The sequence below is a fragment of the Sebastes umbrosus genome, chromosome 4 (genome assembly GCF_015220745.1).
Source record: "Sebastes umbrosus isolate fSebUmb1 chromosome 4, fSebUmb1.pri, whole genome shotgun sequence".
Classification (NCBI taxonomy): Eukaryota; Metazoa; Chordata; class Actinopteri; order Perciformes; family Sebastidae; genus Sebastes; species Sebastes umbrosus.
In genome coordinates, this window is record NC_051272.1 from 38366940 (window position 1) to 38391112 (window position 24173).

The window sequence follows — 24173 nt, forward strand, 5'->3', positions numbered from 1 at the left end:
TAACTTCATCACTCAGTCAGTCACTCAGTGACAGACTTTTGCGTTTGTAGGGCTGGCCCTCTGCGGTCCAGCCAAAAATGCTTATACAACAAATTGCCTACCCTAGCTTTAATATTACATCTGCACCTCTCCTCCAAAGCGACATGGCGAAAATCAAATATCACAATATTTTTGACCAAACACCTCAATATCGATATTGCGACAACAATAATAGAACAGTTCAGAAAAGTAAGTGTAAGTTTCTTCTGTGTTTCTTCTTATTCTTGTGATACTTGTCTGTTTCAGGTGAGAAACATTGTGCCCTGCTGGCAGAGGTGGCCAGACTGAGGGAGGAGAGGAACTCTGAGTCAGGAGAGGACACTGAGTCAGGAGAGGACACTGAGTATGTTCCCCAGCAGGCCTGTAGAGGGACTGTCAGCATCACAAACATTCAGCTGCCTCTTAAGGTGGAATTTGTCTGCTCCTCACACAACCGCACAGGTAGCACAGCAAGGAAACATTTCTACTCTTTTTATTATTTGGTTTCATTTTTAATTGCCTCATTTAATATTATTATGATGCATTTGTATGATTTCAATGAAAAAGAACAACTTCTATTTTAAAATCCAGGCCTTAATACCAGTATAGTGGTTGACATCCACTTTGAAGGGACTGAGTTGTTTATGTAACTATTTAGGTCGGCCAAGTCACTACTTCTTTGTCCTGATCCGCTACGGGCCCTGCAACATCGTCGCCACCCCGCTGGCCACGGCTGCTGATGCTCAGAATGGAGACACCATCTCCTTCCCTACGTCTGTAACGCTGTAAGCCGCTTTGAATCTTATGCACTGTTGCTAGAACTAATTTGCTGCATTTACATCTTACTTTCCTTTTCTTCAATCAGTGATGGACATCACTTGTCAATCTGTTGGGTGTCTTGGTTCATATTTATATTTTTTTAATTGTCACATCCAGACAACTTCAGCCAAATTGGGACACTCTTTTATGCACTTGGATTAGGGGTGTAACGGTTCACAAAATTCATGGTTGGGTTCATATCACGGTTTTGGGGTCACGGTTTTCGGTTTGGTTTGGTTCATTTACAAACAAATGTTTGCCTTAACAAAAGTATGGCTTCCATAAGGAACATAAACACTTCTTCATTGTCAAATCTTAACTGAAAGAATATGTCTTCTATAGTCATTAGTGCAGACAAGAAATGCAGCTTTGTTATTTTCATATAAATATGATGTAATTATAGACTAAGGCCATCAACATCAATTGAAGCATAAGCTCAACCAGAAAGAACTATACTAAAAAACAACAACAGTATAACATATGTCTCAGTTCCCTGATTATCAGCTCTTAATTGAAAGATTAGTTTTTCCACTCATAAAGTGCAGTATTTGGAGGAATACTGTTGGATTTTGTACCACTGTGTTATTTAAAAGAATTAATAAATATAAAACACATTACAGGGATTGTGCTGCTGGAATTACTGTGCTGCTTAAGTGTATAGCGTGGCTCAAGCAACGTTACGTTAATCATCTGCTGAAATCCAGCGTCCTCCACGACTGCATAAGGCTGCATATCTTTCACTATAAACCTCCTCAGTGCTTTAGATATGTTTTTTGCCCTGTCTGAGTCTGCATGTAGAGGCTGTTTAAATGCTGCGGGGAGAAAGAGTTGCTCTTTCCTACCCAAAGTGTTGCCGCTAGCATCAACCACACGTGTTGCACAGTGCTTAATCACAGTTGCCGTTTTATCAACCACTAACCCTGACTAGCGAACCGAACGGTTCGTATTTTTTACCAGAACCGTTCCATCCCTAACTTGGATCTTTTTGCACCGGTTTCATGTTGAAGCTCTGAAACATGATTTTGCTCACTTGCCCTTTGAATTCGAGGAATCCTATCCCTGTGTCAATGTGATCATTCTATAGATTATTGCATATGATATTGTTTTGTCCCCTTGATATTTCAGGAAGGATATCCGCTCATCCTTTGAGATTGATGTGGAGGTCTACAGCCTGGTGAGACAAAACATTTGACATTTTGATGTGCGGTCGTTCTTTGTTACGTATACATTAAAATATGAATTTAAATCAAATGAATAGAATAGCGTAGAGGTTGGGGCTGCAGGTTCCAGAAGTATTTTTCTCCATTGTAAATTCACATTTACAAGTTTGTATTGTTATTCATATCCTCTATGTTCCATAACACTGACACATGGGAGTATGCCAGTCATGGCAGCATGGTAGATAGCCTAACATGCTGTTAGCTTAACGTGATGTTAGCTGGCATGTCTCTGAGACCCACAATAGACCTGTTTTAGTCTTGTTTAGAGGGTCCAGGGGGTCTTTAGGGGGAGATGGCAGGTCAACAGTAGATGTCACATAGAAGTGGTGTACATCATCTGACAGCTGGAACCTGAAGATTAATTTGAGAGGCAGCTCAGCCCTGTGTCTAGTTGTTCTAGTCATACATCAGAAACAAACATTAATTAATGAATGAATTATTTAAAATGAATTGTAAAAGTGTATAAGGGCTTAGAACATTATGATTTGAAGAATATGATGGTCATCCCCATGCTCTATTATGACTCTAGCATTGTTGCAGCAGTTTTTAGGTTGATACCATTTGTTCCACAGATTTGGTGCTAAATTTAACCTCTTTTTTTTACCACTGGAGAATTGATAAAACTGATCAATAATCCCTCCATAATACCACATTAAGACACCAAGACCTTGAGGAACACCAGAGAAAAAGACATGCTGTGATTTGGGATCAAAAACTTTGGACATTTGGAGATTTCTGCAAGAATTGCATTTTTCGGCGATTGGATGGCGAGCACTTGTGTTGTGTAAACTGCTCAGAAACCCCCTTATTGTCATTATCATCCATCCTCTGAATGCTCTAGGTCTCTAGTTTGATCCATCCATCCTCTGAATGCTCTAGGTCTCTAGTTTGACCCATCCATCCTCTGAATGCTCTAGGTCTCTAGTCTGATTCATCCATCCTCTGAATGCTCTAGGTCTCTAGTTTGATCCATCCATCCTCTGAAGGCTCTAGGTCTCTAGTCTGATTCATCCATCCTCTGAATGCTCTAGGTCTCTAGTTTGATCCATCCATCCTCTGAAGGCTCTAGGTCTCTAGTTTATGGTTGTAAAGTTTCATGAGGCTGTGATTATCCTAGAGGTCACCACAGGTCATTTTATACCTGGAGATCATAAATGTCTCCTATGGGGACTAACATCATCACACATGAATACAGTTGGGCTCATTGGATCCACAAGAGTCTCAGCTTTACAGTGATACCCAATTTATGGAATTCAAGACTGTGTATGGACCCCAGTATGCAGAAACCATTTTTTAGAATAATTTCACATATAATATACATATAATTTCAACATTCACATATCTGGAGGTCAGAGGTCAAGGGACCCCTTTTGAAAATGACCATGCCAGTTTTTCCTCGCTAAAATGTAGTCCAACTTTGGAGCGTGGTCTCAGAGGGTTAACGGTTTAAGACAGAGATGAATGCGTTGTTGATTGTGAGGTAGATGAAGAGGTTTATTTGATGGGTCAGGCAGCACGCATGGCTTAGCGTACTACTAGCATGCAAGTTATCTTATCACGCTATTTGTCTTAACAAGTTGTTTGGTGAATTGCACAGCACTGTTGGATCTGATGTCATTTGTGGGTTTTTAATGTGCTTGTTTTTGTGCCATCTAGTCCAACACTTCAGGTAGTAACTGCAGCATGGACCGGACCACCACCAAGTCGAGGGTAAGTCAGTGAGCCAAATAATGAGCCAGGTGTGCATTTATTAATAACAGTCTAATTCATTTATGTTGTCTTTACATATTCAGATCAAACCAAGAAAGCTTCTGAACACTCTCACCGTGACTATCCAGGTTTTACTTCATGCTCAAATATTATACAGTATACATTGTTGTGTTTCCACCTCCCACATAAACCTTTTCTTTTGTTTTCAACAGAGATCCAATAAAGGTCTGACATGTAAGTTGAGCTTTATTTTGGTCAGTATTTGTAATAGTACAAGGAGAATTCATTGTTTCCCCCGTTTTACTCGTCTCGACAATGACTCTGGAATAGCTAGTGAATGTTTACAAGAATTTTGTATACAAAAAAATAAAATGTGATTTTGATATTCGAGGCGATTAGAGCTATGTATTGTATTTTAGAGCTATGGCGATATGATGCGTATCATGATAAAAGGGTAACAATTCAATATATTGCGATGTATAAGGCGACATATTGTGATTTTCTAATTTTAGGAAAACTGTCATCCTATAAAGAACACACAACCATATGCATAAAATCTGAGTTAAAGAAGTTAACTTTTTTATGCAGTCAGAACAGTGGGATCTGCATTTATCACAGTCCCTGTAACATCCAACATCAAAACACTACTTTGAAAGGGCTCATACACTGAGAGGGTGCATCTCTTTGCAAATGAAATGAAGTTAATCTTCACATGTAAATTATTAATTAAGTAAGGGATAATGTACAGAGAGCCGGTCATTATTGTGAAATAAACCTCGCCGTGAAGCAGAGGGGTCTCTCATCGCCCTGAAGGGGTTTATTTCACAACAATGACCCGCTAGCTGTATATTATCCTGCTTATTACACGGCTATGTACTTAATAAATCAATAATTTGACACAAAAACGGTCCTCCAGAGTCCGACATCAGAACTACGCCCATAGCAAAGGTCTGTTATATATAGCAATGGTCTGTTATACATAACAAAGGTCTGTTATACATAACAACGGTCTGCTATACGTAGCAAAAGGTCTGTTATACATAACAACGGTCTGCTATACGTAGCAAAAGGTCTGTTATACATAACAACGGTCTGCTATACGTAGCAACAGGTCTGTTATACATAACAACGGTCGGTCTGCTATACGTAGCAACAGGTCTGTTATACATAACAACGGTCTGCTATACGTAGCAACAGGTCTGTTATACATAACAACGGTCTGCTATACGTAGCAACAGGTCTGTTATACATAACAACGGTCTGCTATACGTAGCAACAGGTCTGTTATACATAACAACAGTCTGCTATACGTAGCAACAGGTCTGCTATACGTAGCAACGATACGTAGCAAAAGGTCTGCTATACGTAGCAACGGTCTGCTATACGTAGAAAAAAGGTCTGCTATACATAACGGTCTGCTATACGTAGGAAAAGGTCTGTTATACATAGCAACGGTCTGCTATACGTAGCAACGGTACGTAGAAAAAGGTCTGCTATACGTAGCAACGGTCTGCTATACGTAGAAAAAAGGTCTGCTATACGTAGCAACGGTATGCTATACGTAGAAAAAAGGTCTGCTATACGTAGCAAAAGGTCTGCTATACATAACGGTCTGCTATACGTAGGAAAAGGTCTGTTATACATAGCAACGGTCTGCTATACATAGCAACGGTCTGCTATACGTAGCAAAAGATCTGCTATACATAGCAACGGTCTGTTATACGTAGCAACGGTCTGTTATACGTAGCAACGGTCTGCTATACATAACGGTCTGCTATACATAGCAACGGTCTGCTATACGTAGCAAAAGATCTGCTATACATAGCAATGGTCTGCTATAAAGAAATAACAGATCATAGAACGCTGTGATTGACCAATCAGAATTGAGTATTCAACAAAGCCATGCAATAAAAACCGAGACAGGGTTTTTGGGAATCGATACAGTATCATAAAATATAATATCGCATTATTCTATTTTTTTTCAATATTTTCTTCCACCCGCTAGAAGCAATTCTATTTTAAACATTAAACTCATTGGTCATAATGGTCATGCATTGCTGACTGACCATTTCATGTTCTCATTCTGTGCTTCTTGCTCCTTCAGCTGCAGCTCTTCCTGCTCTCAACGCTCGCCGCTCCAGCAACTTTTGTCTGGTGGGCTCCCATAAGATCACTTTGGCCTCGCTGGGACACAGCAAGTTCCCTTTGGATAAGGTAGTTATCTGTCATGGTAGTGTTGAGAAGGGAAGAGATGCACTCTCTGGAAACTTTCAGTGATATAAAACAAGCCCTAGCCACGTTAACTCTGATATCTTGTCAATTTGGCAAGTATTGTAAAAAATAACCTTTCAGGAATGCAGTTTGATTATTGTGTAAGTGCAGACATGTCAATACTTTTTGTGGTACTATAATTGTTAATTGAATGATAGCATTCAGAGGGGAAAAGCATGGCCCATGTAACACATCCCCTGTCACCAGGTGTTTGCACCTCTCTGTGCATTTCATTTTTGACCTCCGGCACTGACTGACCAGAGAAGAAGCATAGTGCTACAGACACCACTATACACCCCTTTGGTGCTTTTATTATTCTGTTAGAGGTTTCTACATGTGGGTGGGCTCACTGGTGATGTAACATGTCTGCCCTCCCCTTCTCTGTCTTGCTTCCTCCTCTCAGATGAAACTTGAAGACAAAATCAGGAGGCTGCTGGGACATGAATTTCAGGAAAAGGTTTCACTCTTTTGACCACACTGCCAGCCCTTCGCTTCTCACCGTTTCCCTCTGCAAAAACTAACCTTGTTTCTGACTCATGATCTCAGTCGTACAAATGAACCGCTGCATCACTCTTGACAGTTTTTGTTTGTGGTGAATGAATTTTCTTTTATCTGGTCAAGCTCTTCCCCATCTGATCTCAAAAATCAAAGACAATATCCATTATGTTGGTATTTTGACTCCCAAACTCTACATTTTTGTGAAATGACATAGTGTGTGTGTGCGTGCGTGGTCTAAATATAATACAAGAATTTCACTCCAAAATGCAGTACACATCGTGGTGATACCTCCTCATAATGACACTATATCTATCGAGTAGAAATTAAATCTCTTCAAAGTAGAAGAGCTTATTTTCAGGAAGCTTTTCTTTACCAAAGTGGATGAAAAGCATGTTGGAATGGAATTCTTAAAGATATGGTTTTCTGTTTCTTGCTTCTCTACATGTCTTCCACATCATACCAGTTTAACAGTGTGTCCCCTCCCTCTTCCTCCCCGGACTGCAGGTGCCTTTTCTCTCACCTCTAGAGGGCAACATCTACCTGCGACTGGACAGTGAAAGTCACTCTAGTGTACAGCACCGAGGCTTCCTGGTCAGTAATGTGATATTTTGCACAACTCTCTGGATACATTGCAAACATGTCCATCTTAACATTACATTTGTTTAGCTGACGCTTTTATCCAAAGCGACTCACAATCAGTGCATTCAACCATGTGGGCACAACCCCAAGAAGGTCAAGAACTGTGCAAGTACATCACTTTCATCACATATGCTGATATACTTTGAGTGCTCCATTTAAAGACAATAGGAGACCGAGCCAGGTGCAGTCTGAACAGATGAGTTTTCAGAGATAGCTGGGTAGCTGGGCCCCCTTCGTAGTGAGAGAGTAGCTGATTGGCAGTAGCAACGTAGTGGACGGGGTGTGTATGGTTTGACCATGTTCTGGATGTGGGATGGGCCTGAGCCATTCACAGCACGATAGGCAAGCACCAGTGTCTTGAATCGGATATAAGCAGCCACCAGGAGCCAGCGTAGGCTGTGGAGGAGCGGGGTGGTCTGGGAGAACTTGGATAGGTTGAAGACCAGCCGGTCTGCTGCATTCTGGATGAGATGCAGAGGTCGGATGGCACATGGAGACACATCAGTCAGGACAGGAGCAAGTTGCAGTAGTCAAGGTGCGAGATGACAAGAGCCTTGACCAGAACCTGCGTCGCCTCCTGGATGAGGAACATACGTAACCTCCTGATGTGGAGATTGAGTCTGCAGGAACAGGTTGTCGCAGCGACGTTGGCAGCGAAAGACAGCTGGTCTTCCAGTGTCACACCCAGGTTCCTTTCACTCCAAGTCGGGGACACCACCGAGTCCTCAATGATGATGGAGAGGTCAGGAACGGGAGATGCCTTGCCTGGAAGGAAGAGCAGCTCAGTATTGTCATGGTTTAGCTTCAGGTGGTGTGCAGACATCTACTGAGAGACGTCAACCCATTTGACAGATTGGGTCTCTGCTCGTCTCGTCTGGCTAACAAGCAATTTAGTATCATACAGACTTTAGATCTTAGGATTCACAAAGGAAATGTTGAGAGAATTAATTTGTCATAATAGTTTAAAAACAAGTGTCAGTATCTTAAAACACACAGAGTTTAGCAAAGATGGGAGCTACATTCCAACTGGAGTGTAGTGTAAATCTGCTTCTCTTCTGAGTATAACAGTTTTACGCTGATCAGAAGAGATGGGGTAGACATTTTCCTTAAATGTTGGAAAAATCTTTTAAACTGCATTTTCGCTGCATTCAGTTGCCTTAATCTCACTCTTTTTCTGGATCTGTTCCCAGACTATGTTTGAGTTGATCAGTGGATATGGGGTGTGGCATCGCCGGTATTTTGTTCTGGTGGGATGCAGCATGCACTACTGGAACCACCCCAATGACAAAGAAACTAAGGTATGGATAGACCAACAGGCTGAGTCTCCAAGGTACTTTCAGTAGCTTTCATTCTGTTTCTGTTTTAACCTCCCAGGAAGCAGAGGGCAGCTTTTCTCTGTCCAGCTCCCCCAGTCGCTGTGTCAAGCCTGTGAAGAGCGACTCGTGTGCTCGACCTTTCACCTTTGAGCTGGTTAGCGACATCCCACAGCAGCAGGACGCCAGCCAGGACGCCAGCCAGGACGCCTTGGCCAAGTAAGATTAAATAGAAACGAAACACTTTGAAAATAAAGTAAAGATCTGTGGGTGTTAGTGACGTGGAAATACACTCAATTTGTTTTAGTTATAATTGAGTACGACGAAGTATTAGGGCCACATATGAGGGGGAGGGAAAATCTGATATTTCGAGAATAAAGTCGTAATATTAAAACGAAAAAAAAGTCATAAATTAATGAGAATAAAGTCACAATATTTCAAGAAAAAAAGTTGTAATATTATGAGAATAAAGTCATATCTTTACAAGAAAAAATGTCACAATATTACGAGAGTAATGTCGTAAGTTTCCGAGAAAAAAAGTCGTAATATTAGGAGAATATAGTCATAACTTTACGAGAAAAAGTCGTAATATTAGGAGAATATAGTCATAACTTTACAAGAAAAAGTCGTAATATTAGGAGAATAAAGTCATAACTTTACGAGAAATAAAGTCATTTCCTCCTCCTCTAAAGAGTCAGTTTCCCCATCAGGTCCGTGTGGTTCTTTCTTCAGAATAAACTCAGTTTCTTGTTCAATCCATTCCAGGTCCTGATACTGAAGATAATGTGGTGCTGATGTGCCAAACGATGAACTATTTGGTTATTAGTGAAACCTAAACTAAAGTATAACTTCACAAGATGCTCCACGTTCCTCATTTTCACACTATTTCCCCTCTAAAATAACACGTAAATTTACTACTTTATAATGCTATGACTTTGAAATCTTAGGATTTATTTTTCTGTTTTTTTCATGTTCATGGATTCATCTGTGAATCCCAGACCGCCTGTCTGTTCAGACACTTTTGTTTACATGAAGCATGAAGCTTTTCTGGCTGCAGCCAACTAGTGATGTTAGAGAGGGTGTTTTACTTTTGACAGTTGATAGGAAACACCCCTTCTGTGACATCACTGATTGGGCAGTGTCGAGAAATGTACAGGGAAACTATGGTAAGCCGTTTTAACATTTAATATCTAGACAGGATATTCATTAGAGATATCTGCAAATTCAAGATATCCCTGATTCTATTCTGACTAGGCAAAACTCTAATTTTAGATATCCTAAAACGAATCAAACCACTTTTGCCACTCACGTGTATGGGGTTTGTCATTACGGCGATCCACAATTCAGTTGCAGATATCCATAATTCACATTGCAGATATCTGCAATTGAATTATGACTAATTGTAATTCCGGTTTCAGATATCTACAATATAATTCTGACTGGTCATAATTCCAGTTCAAGATATCTTTAATTCCCCTCAACTGAAGATATCTATATTGTTCTTTTTAGATATGTAAAATTAAATTATGACTAGTCAGAATGAGGTTGTACATATCTCTAACTGGAGTTATGACTAGTCAGAATGACGTTGTAGATATCTCTAACTGGAGTTATGACTAGTCAGAATGACGTTGTACATATCTCTAACTGGAGTTATGACTAGTCAGAATGACGTTGTACATATATCTAACTGGAGTTATGACTAGTCAGAATGACGTTGTGGATATCTCTAACTGGAGTTATGACTACTCAGAATGACGTTGTAGATATCTCTAACTGGAGTTATGACTAGTCAGAATGACGTAGTAGATATCTCTAACTGGAGTTATGACTAGTCAGAATGTTCGTTGTAGATATCTCTAACTGGAGTTATGACTAGTCAGAATGACGTTGTACATATCTCTAACTGGAGTTATGACTAGTCAGAATGACGTTGTAGATATCTCTAACTGGAGTTATGACTAGTCAGAATGACGTAGTAGATATCTCTAACTGGAGTTATGACTAGTCAGAATGAGGTTGTACATATCTCTAACTGGAGTTATGACTAGTCAGAATGACGTTGTAGATATCTCTAACTGGAGTTATGAATAGTCAGAATGACGTAGTAGATATCTCTAACTGGAGTTATGACTAGTCAGAATGACGTTGTAGATATCTCTAACTGGAGTTATGACTAGTCAGAATGACGTAGTAGATATCTCTAACTGGAGTTATGACTAGTCAGAATGACGTTGTAGATATCTCTAACTGGAGTTATGACTAGTCAGAATGACGTAGTAGATATCTCTAACTGGAGTTATGACTAGTCAGAATGAGGTTGTACATATCTCTAACTGGAGTTATGACTAGTCAGAATGACGTTGTAGATATCTCTAACTGGAGTTATGACTAGTCAGAATGTTCGTTGTAGATATCTCTAACTGGAGTTATGACTAGTCAGAATGACGTAGTAGATATCTCTAACTGGAGTTATGACTAGTCAGAATGACGTTGTACATATCTCTAACTGGAGTTATGACTAGTCAGAATGACGTAGTAGATATCTCTAACTGGAGTTATGACTAGTCAGAATGACGTTGTACATATCTCTAACTGGAGTTATGACTAGTCAGAATGATGTTGTAGACATCTCTAACTGGGGTTATGAGTAGTCACAATGACCTTATAGATATCTGGAATAGGAATTCTTACTAGTCACAATGTTATTCTAACTTCTTACAATTACAGTTGTAGATATCTCTAATGTTAATTCCGGATAGTCAAGCTGAGGTATTAAATGTTAAAACAGCTTGCCATAGGGAAACCGTATAATTACTGTAAAAAGACTAAAGATGAACAGCCTCTACACTCTTTTAGAGCGTATTGCACATTGTGTGCCACTGGATGTGGTCTACATTTGGAGGAAGAAGTAGAAAAGTCAGTAATTGTCCATGAGTTTACATTGAGTTTACCAAAGTAGGACAATTACTTCAACTGTGATAGATGTTTCAACAGCCTCGACAGCACCGATAACAAACCGGTCTGGCTTCTCTGACCGTGCTGACCATGCTGATGCATGTTGTTCTTGTTCAGGTGTTGGTTTTCAGCCGACACCAAACAGGAGAGATCGGACTGGATGGAGAAACTCAATCAAGCACATTTGGACTTTCACACGTGGAACCAAACATCAGCAACCCAAACAGAGAGTCAGCGGTCCAACACGTCCAGCAGTGGGAACCTGAGGGAGAGCATCCTGTAATTACACCAGATGTGATTCCTTATAGCTTCTGCTGCCTGGGCTTCATGAAAACACCGTGGATGCCTCCTTTATAGCCTCCGTTTCACAGTTCAAATGAAACAAGGCTAAACATCATGCATCGCATATTGATTTTTCTTTTTGGGAGATATCTTTAATTTGGATTCTATTTATTTTCATCTGAATCCTTACTGTTGGTTTTCACTTTTATTTGCTAAGTTACCATTTGAGTTTTTCTTTATCATGATTTTGTGGAAAAGGTTTTATTTAGACTTTTTTTTCTTTGGCAATCAGCTGCTTTAGCCTTTGTTGGCAATATGATTTGGTCACTTTCAATAGCTACGGTGAAACTTCTTATAGCTTATCTATTTTTGAGATAATTGACACATGTATTTAGATTCATAATTGTATTTTTGCATTTTTTAAACTGGAAGGTTAAACGCATTTATATAGATACACTAATAATTATGGAAGGAGAGGGAAATCTTTAACTCTACTAAACTAATGTAGGATGCGAATGTATTTGAAATGGCAGGAAACACTATGAATTATTAGAATATAGAGTTGAGTTGAGCCTTTCGTTGGGTTTTTGATCTTTCTAGGTAGAAGCAGGTTCCACTGAACCAACAGATGTTTGGCTGTTTCTGTAAAATATGATAGAACAACACACGTGACTGTTTTACTGAAGAAGTAACCAGTCAGAATGTGACTCTATCCCTATTGTCTGTACAACGTGTCACTGGCGTCTTGGGGGTTTTACTTCTTTCCCAGTGGCCTGCTGCTGTCACTCATATTCCTAAGTACATGATTTGTGTTACTGCACATATATAAGCCCATATTATTGTACATTTAAACCCATATTATATGTGTAATACAGTGGATGAGAGAACTGGTGAGGTAAAAGAATGAATGTAGGTTGTTCTGTCTGATGTCCTGTTGTTTTACATGTCACTTTGTTCTAAATGTTATTCTTGTGAACTCTCATTCTATGCACTTAATTGAAGGTGTCAATAAAATAGATGGATTGAAATGGCTCCAGAAACCAGTTTACATTTATGGTCTTTAGCAATCCAGGCAGGGTGTTTGCCTGCTAGTGCTGGTACAAACTGAACAAAATGAATTATTGCTAAATCTCTGAAAAGTGGTGTTTTGTTTTTATTGAACTTTGGAGTCTTTATTTCCAGTGAATGTTATTGAGACTTGCATTTGATTATCTTACTGTTGACTCCCCAAATCCACTTAGTTTGAACCGATCCAACAGCATCCAATCAAGTTTCAGGAGAAAACTATGAAGAACTAACGTTCTGTTACTGAGCACCAGTTGGATCCAGTTACTCTGCTGTTAAAATGACGTCACATTTGATGAAGAGCTCATATGGCCTGTTTAGGACTCGAGACCTGAGTTGGGACTTGAGTCACAGACTTGAGACTTACTTGTGACTTGCAAAACAATGACCTGGCCCCACCTCTGGGAGCCTTTACCCAGTGAAATATCACCATGTCAGTGAATTTAAACTACTGCTTGCAATCTGAGGATATATCACCAGCCTGGTCACACGTTGCTGTGGGATGGCGTTCCATTCCTCAACCAGGATTCGTTGCAGGTCAGCCAGCGTGGTTTTGTTGGTCACTCTAACATGTACAAGCTGATCCCACAAGTGTTGAATTGGGTTGAGGTCTGGACTCTTGGCAGGCCGTTCCATTCTCTCTACTCCCACATTGTGGAGGTAGTCTGTGATAACCCTGGCTCTGGGGTGAGCGTTGTTTCTTGGAGGATGAAGTTAGGTGCCAGATTGTGGAGATATGGGATCGCCACTGGCTGCAGAATCTCATCCCGATATCTCACTGCATTGAGATGGCCTTCAATGATGACAAGCCTTGTTTAGCCAGTGAGGGAGATGCCCTCCCCCCACACCATGACACTGCCCCCACCAAAAGCTGTTACTCCATCCGTTCAACAATCAGCATAGCGTTCTCCGCGTCGTCTCCATACTTTGACCCTGCCATCAAACTTTGGGAGACAGAACCTGGACTCATCACTGAACATGACATTCCCCCACATGTTCAGGTTCCATTGTCTGTGTTGTCGACACCAGCGCTAACGGGCCCGACGGTGAAGGGCAGTCATTGCAGGCTTCCTGGTAGCCTTATGAGAATACACTGTTTACCATTGGCAGAGCATTTTGGAACATTTTTCTTGGGCGCTCCCGACATAATCAGCTGTGCTGCTCATCCCACAAATGTATGATCCTTACAAGTTGGACATCATTGTGAAGGTAAATAAACAGGCTTTCCAACAATGTAAGATACAATGCCAATTAGCATTGTAACAACAGAGAAATAATCCACCAAACACAAGTTTCCGAACTTTTTTCCCCCAGTTTATATAGACACTTGTACACATTACATGGGATTTTTTTTATTTTATTTTTTTATTTACTGTGGTATGGAGAATCGTGGAAATTCACTGGTATTGGTATCAACTACTAGATTTCTGGTATCGTGACATCCCTAGTTACAACATTAGTATACTCTGGGTGCTGGGCGGTGGTACAGAGCAGTGCATTTCTATGGGTTTTTCACCTTTCACAGCATTGGCCAATTTTTATGGCAGTAATTGAAGTTCAGTACGTAAGGTTGTAAACATATGTTCCCCAGTTGATTATACAGATCTGTCCTTTTAAAACTCAACATGTGAACATCTCATCACTCAATCTGACCAGTTTCTTGCTGATTAGATTGTGTTACATCTTTGTGTGCACATTTGTAAATGCAGGTGTTATGGTGGTGCTAGAGGGGAGGTCAGCAGGTTGTCTGGGGACCGGGAACATCCACAGTGAATTTTCTACCAATGTGACCCAGCAGGAACACATTGTGCACAACATCCTGGTGTGTCAACCTCTGCTCTCTTCCTTCCATGGCTCCTGTGTGGTAAAGACACATGAGATGATACTGAGGTGGATGGCCTTGTTACTGTGAATAACAAAGGCACATTGACAGAAGGAAGGTTAGACAGATACAATACTTGTGTCGACATTTTGGTTTGTTTCCACACAACTTAGTTTAACAAAGGCGTTTAGCATCCTGTAGTCTAATGCTGTTACACAGTGAAGACAATAAGGGACTGTATACAAATATGAATCACAGATTCATATTTTATTTCAGCCTTTCTATGTGACATGTATTATATAAACCGGAGGTCAGCAACCTGCGGCTCTTCAGCCCCTCTCCAGTGGCTCCGTGGGGATTTTTAAAACTGGAAATGAATAACTGTTTTTTGTTTACATTTTCATTTTTATTTATCATTGTTGTAGGTCAATGGTACGACGGAGTTTGCACCTTGACAAGGGAGGCGGGCGGCACAGTCAGAATCCTGTTTCTTGACTTCTCCAGCGCCTTCAACACCATCCAGCCCCGTGTACTACAGGACAAGCTGGCCAGGACTGCAAGTGGACCCACACCTGGTGACCTGGGTCACGGACTACCTCACCGGCAGACCACAGTATGTCAGGTTGAAGGACATCACATCTGACACTGTGGTCAGCAACACCGGTGCTCCACAGGAGACTGTACTGGCCCCCCTTCTCTTCTCCCTCTACACGGCGGACTTCAACTACATCTCTGAGTCGTGTCACATTCAGAAGTTCGCAGACGACACGGCCATTATGGGATGTGCTAAGGGTGATCAAGAGGAGGAGTACAGGAGCCTGGTGGGGGACTTTGTCGCTATGACCAAAGAGATGGTCATAGACTTCAGGAAGTCTAGACCACCCCCATGCCTACAAGTACCTCGGGCTGCAGCTGGACAACCAACTGGACTGGACAATAAACACTGACCACCTCTACAGGAAGGGCCGAAGCAGACTGTACTCCCTGAGGAGGCTGGGATCATTTAACATCTGCACAAAACTCCTGCGGATGTTCAACCAATCTGTGGTCGCCAGCGTCCTTTTCTACGCTGTGGTGTGCTGGGGGGGCAGCACAACTAAGAGGGACACCTCGAGGCTGGACAAGCTGATCAGGCGGGCCGGCTCTGTGGTCGGCATGGAGCTGGACTCTCTGGTGACGGTGGCAGAGGAAAGAACACTCAACAGACTGCTGGCCATACTGGACAACGCCAGCCATCCTCTGCACGCCGTCATCACCAAACAGAGGAGCTCGTTCAGCGGCAGGCTGCTGCTCCCAAAGTGCTCCACAGACAGACTGAGGAAGTCCTTTGTCCCCCGAGCCATCAAACTGTACAACACCTCTCTAGGGAGGGGGGGACAAAGGAGGACGGTCTGCAGGACAGATAATAATGCACTATACTCACTTTTAACAGTCTCTTCTGCACTATATTCACTTTTTAATAGTTGTGTATCACAGCTGTTACTCTGCACTATATTCAGTTTTAACAGTTTTCTTCATCTCCTTGTATTTTTATATCTGGTATATTTTTTTGTACTTTGTACTTTGCACTACGAACTTTTTTACTGCCTTTTTACTAACATGTTTTGCACTATGGAACTGTGATGCTGGAAACTTGAATTTCCCTCGGGATCCAAAAAGTTACTATCCATCCATCCATCCATCCATCCATCTGCTAAGACATTATCGATTCCTTTAATATGACACCTCAGAGACTGTAAAAACGTCAGAGGATTGTGATCCGTGTAAACCACCAGGGGAGCTCCTCCTGTTGACTGGTCTCACCACCCCCTGATCATCCCCCTGGAGCAAGACGGCACCTGCTCCCACCTGGCTGGCATCCACCTGGAGCATGAAGGCATGATGGAACTGTGGCGCTGCAGCACAGGAGAAGAGCACAACAGAGATTTCACATTGTCAAATGCTTGCTGACATTGAGCTGACCAGACATATTTTGCTTTGGACTTCAGCAGATCAGTAAGAGGACACACCACAGTGGAGAAGTTCTTACAAAAACTCCTATTTTACCCCACTAACCCCAAACAATGCTGAAGTTGTTTCTTTGTTAAAGGCTGTGGGTACTCAGCTACTGATGTCACCTTGGCCTGGACAGGAGTCACACGGCCCCACCCTACCACACGACCCAGATATGTCACCGTTGCATGGCAAACTCGCACTTAGCTAAATTGATGGTGAGGCGCGCCTCTGCCGACCGCTCAAACAGTGCACGAATGCGCTAAAGATGAGAATGTCAGGTGTCACCGTAAATAACTACGCCGTCCAAATATACAGAACAGCCCTCCAAACCTGATACAACTCTCTTCATTAAGCGCTGGAACGTTGCGGGCACGTTTCTGAGTCCAAATGGCATTACCGCATAGGAGAATAACCCGGACGGCGTAATGAACGCGGATATCTCTTGCGCGGGCTTAGACAGACGAACCTGACAATATCCCTTAAGCAAATCAAATTTACTTACGAACCTGGCGGACCCCACCTGATCGATACAGTTGTCCATCTGTGGCAACGGGAAGGAGTCTGGTTTTGTCACAGCATTTACCTTTCTCATATCTGTACAAAACCGAGGTGTTTTGTCAGGCTTCGGTACCAAAATGCAAGTGGAGGCCCAACTAGAGGACGACGGCACAGCGATGTTATTTTGGAGCATGTAATCAACTTCTGAGTGGAGATATTTGCGCTTATCTGGTGACATACGATGAAACCGCTGTTTAATCGGCCGCGCATCTCCGACATCAATGTCATGCTCTATCCAATCCGTGCGTGATGGCAAGTCGCCAAACAGACAGGGATACCTCCGTACAAGCTCAGACAGTTCATTACGTTTTGACTCAGATAAATGCGACAACACTTTATCCAAGTTTCCAAGCGACTCAGAATTTTTTAACCGGCCACAGAGCAAACTTTCATCCGGCTCCGGCACGCCATCTCCCTCATGCGCAACAAAGACTGGACTGACACTCAGATCCGGACGCACACCAGCCTGTCCCGCATCAGCATCAGACACATGTATGTAATATGGCTTGAGAAGATTCATATGACACAGCTGTTTTTGTTTTTTCCTCCCTGGTGTTGCAATCAAATAATTCAAATCGGAGATCTTCTCAGAGACAGTGTAAGGGCCCGTATACTCAGCCTGAAATGGCGACCTCACAATTGGCATGAGAGCCAGGACCTGGTCTCCTGGACTAAACTCATGGCGTTCTGTACGACGATCATGCTGTACATCTTTTTCATTTTATTTTGGGACACTTGTAATTTCTCCCTAGCCATACCACTAGCTACAAACAATCGATGTCTGAAACCGTTTACAAAGTCAATCAAATCTTTTGGCGGCTCGGTATCCACCCAGTTATCCTTCAGCACTGCCAAAGGGCCACGTACAGTATGTCCAAAAACCAGCTCGTTAGGACTAAACCCCGTACTCTCTTGCACTGCCTCCCTCGCAGCCAACATCAAAAGCGGAAGACCCTCTTCCCAATCCCTGTCCAACTCAGTGCAATACGCACAAAGGAGTGATTTTAGAGTCTGATGGAATCTCTCCAAAGCGCCTTGGCTTTGCGCATGATAAGCCGACGACTAATTATGCTTTATGCGCAAAAGCTTTAACACTTGACCCCTGGTCACTCTGGATAACTTTTGGAATGCCAAACACTGAAATGAACTGAGACAAGGCTTTCACCACATCTTTAGTAGTTATTGAGCGCCACAGGTACGCAGCAGGATACCTAGTGCTCTGACACAACGGTAAGCAAATACTTACAACCTGATTTAGAGCACGGCAGCGGACCCACACAGTCCACAATAAGATGACCAAATGGTTCACCTAGAGCGGGAATGGGCTGCAGTGGAGCGGGCTTGATACACTGGTTCGGTTTTCCCGTTAACTGGCACACATGACACGTTTGTATATATGAGGAGACATCTCTTTTTATGCGCGGCCAAAAGAAATGCCTTAAGATGTTGAGATATGTTTTTCTGACGCCAAAGAGTCCACATTCATCGTGGCCCACTTTTAAGTGGACGAAATTTAGCCGGCACCACCAACTGGAATATTGCATCTCCCACAACATCATTACGCAGAGAAATCCACTTCCTGAACAACAGCCCATTCTGCAAAAAGTATCCACTGACAGCACTGTCGATCTCCACAGCAGACATAACAGAGTCAAATATCTCTTTTAGAGAGGGGTCACTCAGCTCACTATGTGACACTGACAACGGAAAATCAGAGAGAGGAGGAACCTCCAACTCAACGTCATCACATTTACCATCTGACAGCGCATCCAGCTCGGCCCAAGCCATTGCGTGTGTGACCACACAGGCCGAACCGACTTCTGGTAACCCACTGGAGCAGTCGTCAGAACCAGAGTCAACCGGACAGAGTGTAATAACAGGTGAGGGAGGAGTGTTGGCCCAAACACGGCTACCAGCCAAGCTGTTTCTCAAAATGAAATAAATACTGTCGATGGGCAGCGCCGGGCGCACTCCCACCGGTACCTCACCGTTCACCAGCTCACAACTCAAAGTCATTTTATGCAAGGGAATAGGCAAAACTGTCAACCCCATCCCGCGACTGAGGATACGCTCACCAGTGTCAGTCTCCGCCGACAAAGGCAACACAGAGTCCACTATGTAGGAGTCATGAGCCCCTGTTTCCCTCAGGATTTTTATCGGGACTTTAGCATCGCTTCCTACAAGTGAAACAAAACCCCCTCTAATGAAAGGAGCGTAAGCTGCCAAAACGTCAGCTTCACAAGAATTAGAAGTAAGCACATCAGAAACACCTCCATTACCAACGGACGCAGTGAAAGCAGCTTAACGCCATGATGCCTCCCTCCTCTGCTTCTTGTCTGTAACAAAGAACAGTCAGCTTTTCAGTGACCTCTTTCATGACAATAATTACAACTTTTACTGCTGTCAAAGTTGCTTCGAGGCTTAGAGTCAGATCTAAATGGACCAGCCTTCCCTGTACGTGCCAGGTCAAAAGGAGCAGCGCTAACCTGATGTCCATGTCCCCTCCATCCGGAGTCATCACGCACAGCAGTGCGCTCTCTAAAATTACTTTTATGGAGCAACATAAATTCTTCGGCTGACTTAGCCACCTTGGTGACTTTTTGTTCACTAATATATGTAGCTATTCGGCCTGGGAGTGAATTTTTTAGTTGCTCCAAAACAATCAAATCACAGAGGTCATCAAAAGTAGTAACATCAAGAGAAGTTAACCAGCGCTTAAAATTACTTGTCAGATTTCGCGTCAATTCAACATATGTCTGCCCATTTCTTTTTTCCCAAGACCTGAAACGCTGTGAAACACGTGCCCATCCTGATCCCTACTGGGCCCTTTAACATCTTTACCCAAAGACAACCGATAACTCCAGATCTACCTTGGACTTTTCTGTCTGCTGGCGTATCATCTCCACCTCAATTTGTTTTTTAACATCCAGTTCATGTTTACGCGTCTCATGCTCCATCTGCAGCAAGAGAAGCTCTTTTTGTTGTTCAAATGTTAAGCCCAGTGTCTGAATTGAAATAGCAGCTCCACCAGGAGAGGGCTCTTCTCTGTCTGCTGTCATAACACCCATTTCAATCAATTTCAACTTCAAAGCTACTTTAAAGCTTTCTTTATTAAGACGCTTATCTGGCACAACCACAGAATAATGTTCAGCAATTTTAAGCAACTGTTCCTTTGTGCACTTCTCTAAAGCCTCCTCGGATGGAGCAGCAATGAAGGCCTCACTTTCAGCCATTTTCACCTTCTAAACAAACAATTCAACAAACAAACTTTACTCTCAAACAGGACCAGAAAGACGCCACAAAGCTCCTCTGTGCGCACTAGGAGGACAGAATCCTCAGCCGGTTTGAAGTTTCCCCGCTACTTAAACAGCCAGAGCCCCTGACTAAGCTCCCCCTTAGTCTTCATGCGATTACTTGAGATGGGTATTCAAGCACTGAAGCCCGCTGGTTCAGGGGGGCGACTAGCGAACTAGCAACCCTCCCGAATCCACGGAGATGCTACCGAAGCCGAAGCCTCTCCCACGTTTGCCACAACACTACCAAGATCCCCCGGACGAACCCAAAGGGGAACGCAGCTTCAGCCTACCAGGAAAACTTCCGCCCCATCAAACAAAATATGCACAAAAGAACCCGCACTTGTCACCCGGTCCACCTGCTACCAGCAGAACCAAAATCTGGCACCAGGAACTAAATCTCTCTACCAACTACAAGGTAAGAAACAAAGGCTGTATAAAATGTATATTTTAAACCATATACAAAACTCCACAAATCCACTTACCCTGCTAAACCTGCTCAAATGCACCATGTCCTTTCCCTCAATCACAAACTTGCTCGTGCACGAGCAAACAAATGTTTACCGCCACTCGTAAACAAAAAAACAAAGGAACTACTACCAACTTCTTTTACGCACGCGTGCCCCAACCTATGCTATGTATAGCAACGGTCTGCTATGCATAGCAACGGTCTGCTATACATAGCAACGAACTAGCAACGGTCTGCTATACATAGCAAAGGTCTGCTATACATAGCAACGGTCTGTTATACATAGCAACGGTCTGTTATACATAGCAACGGTCTGCTATACATAGCAACGAACTAGCAACGGTCTGCTATACATAGCAAAGGTCTGCTATACATAGCAACGGTCTGTTATACATAGCAACGGCCTGTTATACATAGCAACGGTCTTCTATACATAGCAACAGTCTGCTATACATAGCAACGGTCTGCTATACATAGCAACGGTCTAGCAACGGTCTGCTATACATAGCAACGGTCTGTTATACATAGCAACGGCCTGTTATACATAGCAACGGCCTGTTATACATAGCAACGGTCTAGCAACGGTCTGCTATACATAGCAACGGTCTGTTATACATAGCAACGGCCTGTTATACATAGCAACGGTCTGCTATACATAGCAACAGTCTGTTATTCATAGCAACGGCCTGTTACACATATCAACAGTCTGCTATACATAGCAACGGTCTGCTATACATAGCAACGGTCTAGCAACAGTCTGTTATACATAGCAACGGTCTAGCAACGGTCTGCTATACATAGCAACGGTCTGTTATACATAGCAACGGTCTGTTATACATAGCAACGGCCTGTTATACATAGCAAAGGTCTGTTATACATAGCAATGGCCTGTTATACATAGCAACGGTCTGTTATACATAGCAATGGCCTGTTATACATAGCAACGGCCTGTTATACATAGCAAAGGCCTGTTATACATAGCAACGGCCTGTTATACATAGCAATGGCCTGTTGTACATAGCAACGGTCTGTTATACATAGCAACGATCTGCTATACATAGCAACGGCCTGTTATACATAGCAACGGTCTGCTATACATAGCAACGGCCTGTTATACATAGCAAAGGTCTGTTATACATAGCAACGGCCTGTTATACATAGCAAAGGTCTGTTATACATAGCAACGGCCTGTTATACATAGCAACGGTCTGTTATACATAGCAACGGTCTGCTATACATAGCAACGGCCTGTTATACATAACAACGGTCTGTTATACATAGCAACGGTCTGCTATACATAGCAATGGCCTGTTATACATAGCAACGGTCTGCTATACATAGCAACTAAAACTAAACTAAATTATAACTCATTCTAAAGCCTTGTTCTTAGTCTTTCACACCCAACCTGGAAAACACAACAGCCAATTCTCTTTGTTAGAGTGTACCGCGCTCCAGGCCCATATTCTGAATTTCTATCTGAATTCTCAGAGTTTCTATCAAGCCTAGTCCTGAAAACAGATAGTCATTATAGTAGGTGATTTTAATATTCATGTGGACGTTGATAATGATAGCCTCAGTACTGCGTTTATCTCTTTATTAGATTCAATTGGTTTCTCGCAGAATGTGCATAAACCCACTCACCGCTTTAACCACACCCTCGACCTTGTTATGTCATATGGCGTTGAAATTGAACATTTAATTGTTTTTCCACAGAACTCTCTTTTATCAGACCATTATTTAATCACTTTTGAATTCTTATTACTAGACTATACACCATCAGATAAAAGTGTGTACACTAGATGTCTATCCGATAGTGTTGTAGCTAAATTTAAGGAAGCGATTCCATCAGCATTAAATTCAATACCATGTCTCAATATAACAGAGGGCTCGTATGCTAACTTTAGCCCCACCCATTGATCATCTTGTAGATAGTGCTACAGACTCACTGCGAGTCACACTTGATTCTGTTGCCCCTCTAAAAAAGAAGTTAATAAAACAAAGGAAGTCAGCTCCATGGTATAACCCTCAAACACGCAAATTAAAGCAAGCATCGAGGAAACTGGAAAGGATATGGCGTTCCACCAAACAGGAAGAATCTCATTTAGTCTGGCAAGATAGTCTTAAAACATATAGGAAGGCTCTCTGTGATGCCAGAGCAGCCCATTACTCATCATTAATAGAGAAAAATAAGAACAACCCTAGGTTTCTATTCAGCACTGTAGCCAGGCTGACAGAGAGCCACAGCTCTATTGAGCCATGTATTCTTACAACCCTGGCTGTAATTAAACCTCTTCTTAAAAAGCCCACTCCTGATCCTGAGGTCCTAGCCAACTATAGACCTATATCTAACCTTCCCTTTACCTCTAAGATCCTCGAGAAAGCAGTCACCAGTCAGCTGTGTGACTTTCTACAGAACAATCATTTATTCAAGGATTATCAGTCAGGATTTAGAGTGCACCATAGCACAGAGACAGCACTAGTGAAAATTACAAATTACCTTCTAATGGCATCAGACAAAGTAATACAGTATTGACAATAAACAGAATGTTAACACAATTGAACAGGTGAAACATTGATATTGCACAGTGAATGGAATGAGATTCCACATGAAAGTATTGCACAGTATGAACTGAGTTAAACCTGAGTAGTATTGATAGACAGTCGGTGTACAGTATATTGCACTTCTTGACCACTTCTGTGGTCTACTGGGAGCAGTGCTGCTTGTGGAGTCTGACAGCTGCGATAGCGTTCCTTCACACTCTTCGGTGGAGCAGCCTGTTGCTGAAGGAGCTCTCCAGTGCTGAGATGGTGTCCTACATGGGATGGGAGTCATTCTCCATCATGGATGACAGCTTAGCCCTCATCCTCCTCTCTCCCACCACTTCTACTGGGTCCAGGAGGCATCCCAGGACAGAGCTGGCCTTCCTAATCACTCTATCGAGTCTCTTCCTGTTCGCAGCCGAGATGCTGCTGCCCCAGCAGACCACTCCGTAAAAAATGTCTGATGCCACCAGCGTGTCATAGAAGGTCTTCAGGAGAGCCCCCTGCACTCTAAAAGACCTCAGTCTCCTGAGCAGGTAGAGTCTGCTCTGGCCTTTCCTGTAAAGTGCCGTTGAGTTGACAGTCCAGTCCAGTTTAGTGTTCAGGTGAACACCCAGGTACTTGTTCACCGGTGTCGGGGGGGAGTGTGTGCGCCTGCAGAGATCCACCACCAGCTCTTTTGTTTCCCCCGTGTTGAGCTGG

The 24173-nt window shown here is 42.6% G+C and overlaps 1 protein-coding gene across 13 annotated transcripts in view; it reads left to right on the forward strand.

The window, feature by feature from the left end:
* si:dkey-30c15.10 (uncharacterized protein LOC559353 homolog) overlaps positions 1-12867 on the forward strand; it is a 31961-nt gene extending 19094 nt beyond the window's left edge. For 10 of the 13 annotated variants that reach the window (XM_037768009.1, XM_037768019.1, XM_037768012.1 and 7 more), the window contains 12 exons: positions 286-480; positions 677-803; positions 1963-2011; positions 3714-3767; positions 3851-3895; positions 3980-4001; positions 5872-5981; positions 6442-6495; positions 7041-7127; positions 8366-8473; positions 8550-8707; positions 11564-12867. In XM_037768009.1, the coding sequence (XP_037623937.1) occupies positions 286-480; positions 677-803; positions 1963-2011; positions 3714-3767; positions 3851-3895; positions 3980-4001; positions 5872-5981; positions 6442-6495; positions 7041-7127; positions 8366-8473; positions 8550-8707; positions 11564-11729 (1175 nt within the window). In that variant the 3' untranslated portion in view covers positions 11730-12867. The remainder of the gene's footprint in view (positions 1-285; positions 481-676; positions 804-1962; positions 2012-3713; positions 3768-3850; positions 3896-3979; positions 4002-5871; positions 5982-6441; positions 6496-7040; positions 7128-8365; positions 8474-8549; positions 8708-11563) is intronic. The other 3 variants (XM_037768014.1, XM_037768015.1, XM_037768016.1) reach the window with 3 other exon arrangements.
* The last annotated feature ends 11306 nt before the right edge of the window (positions 12868-24173 follow it).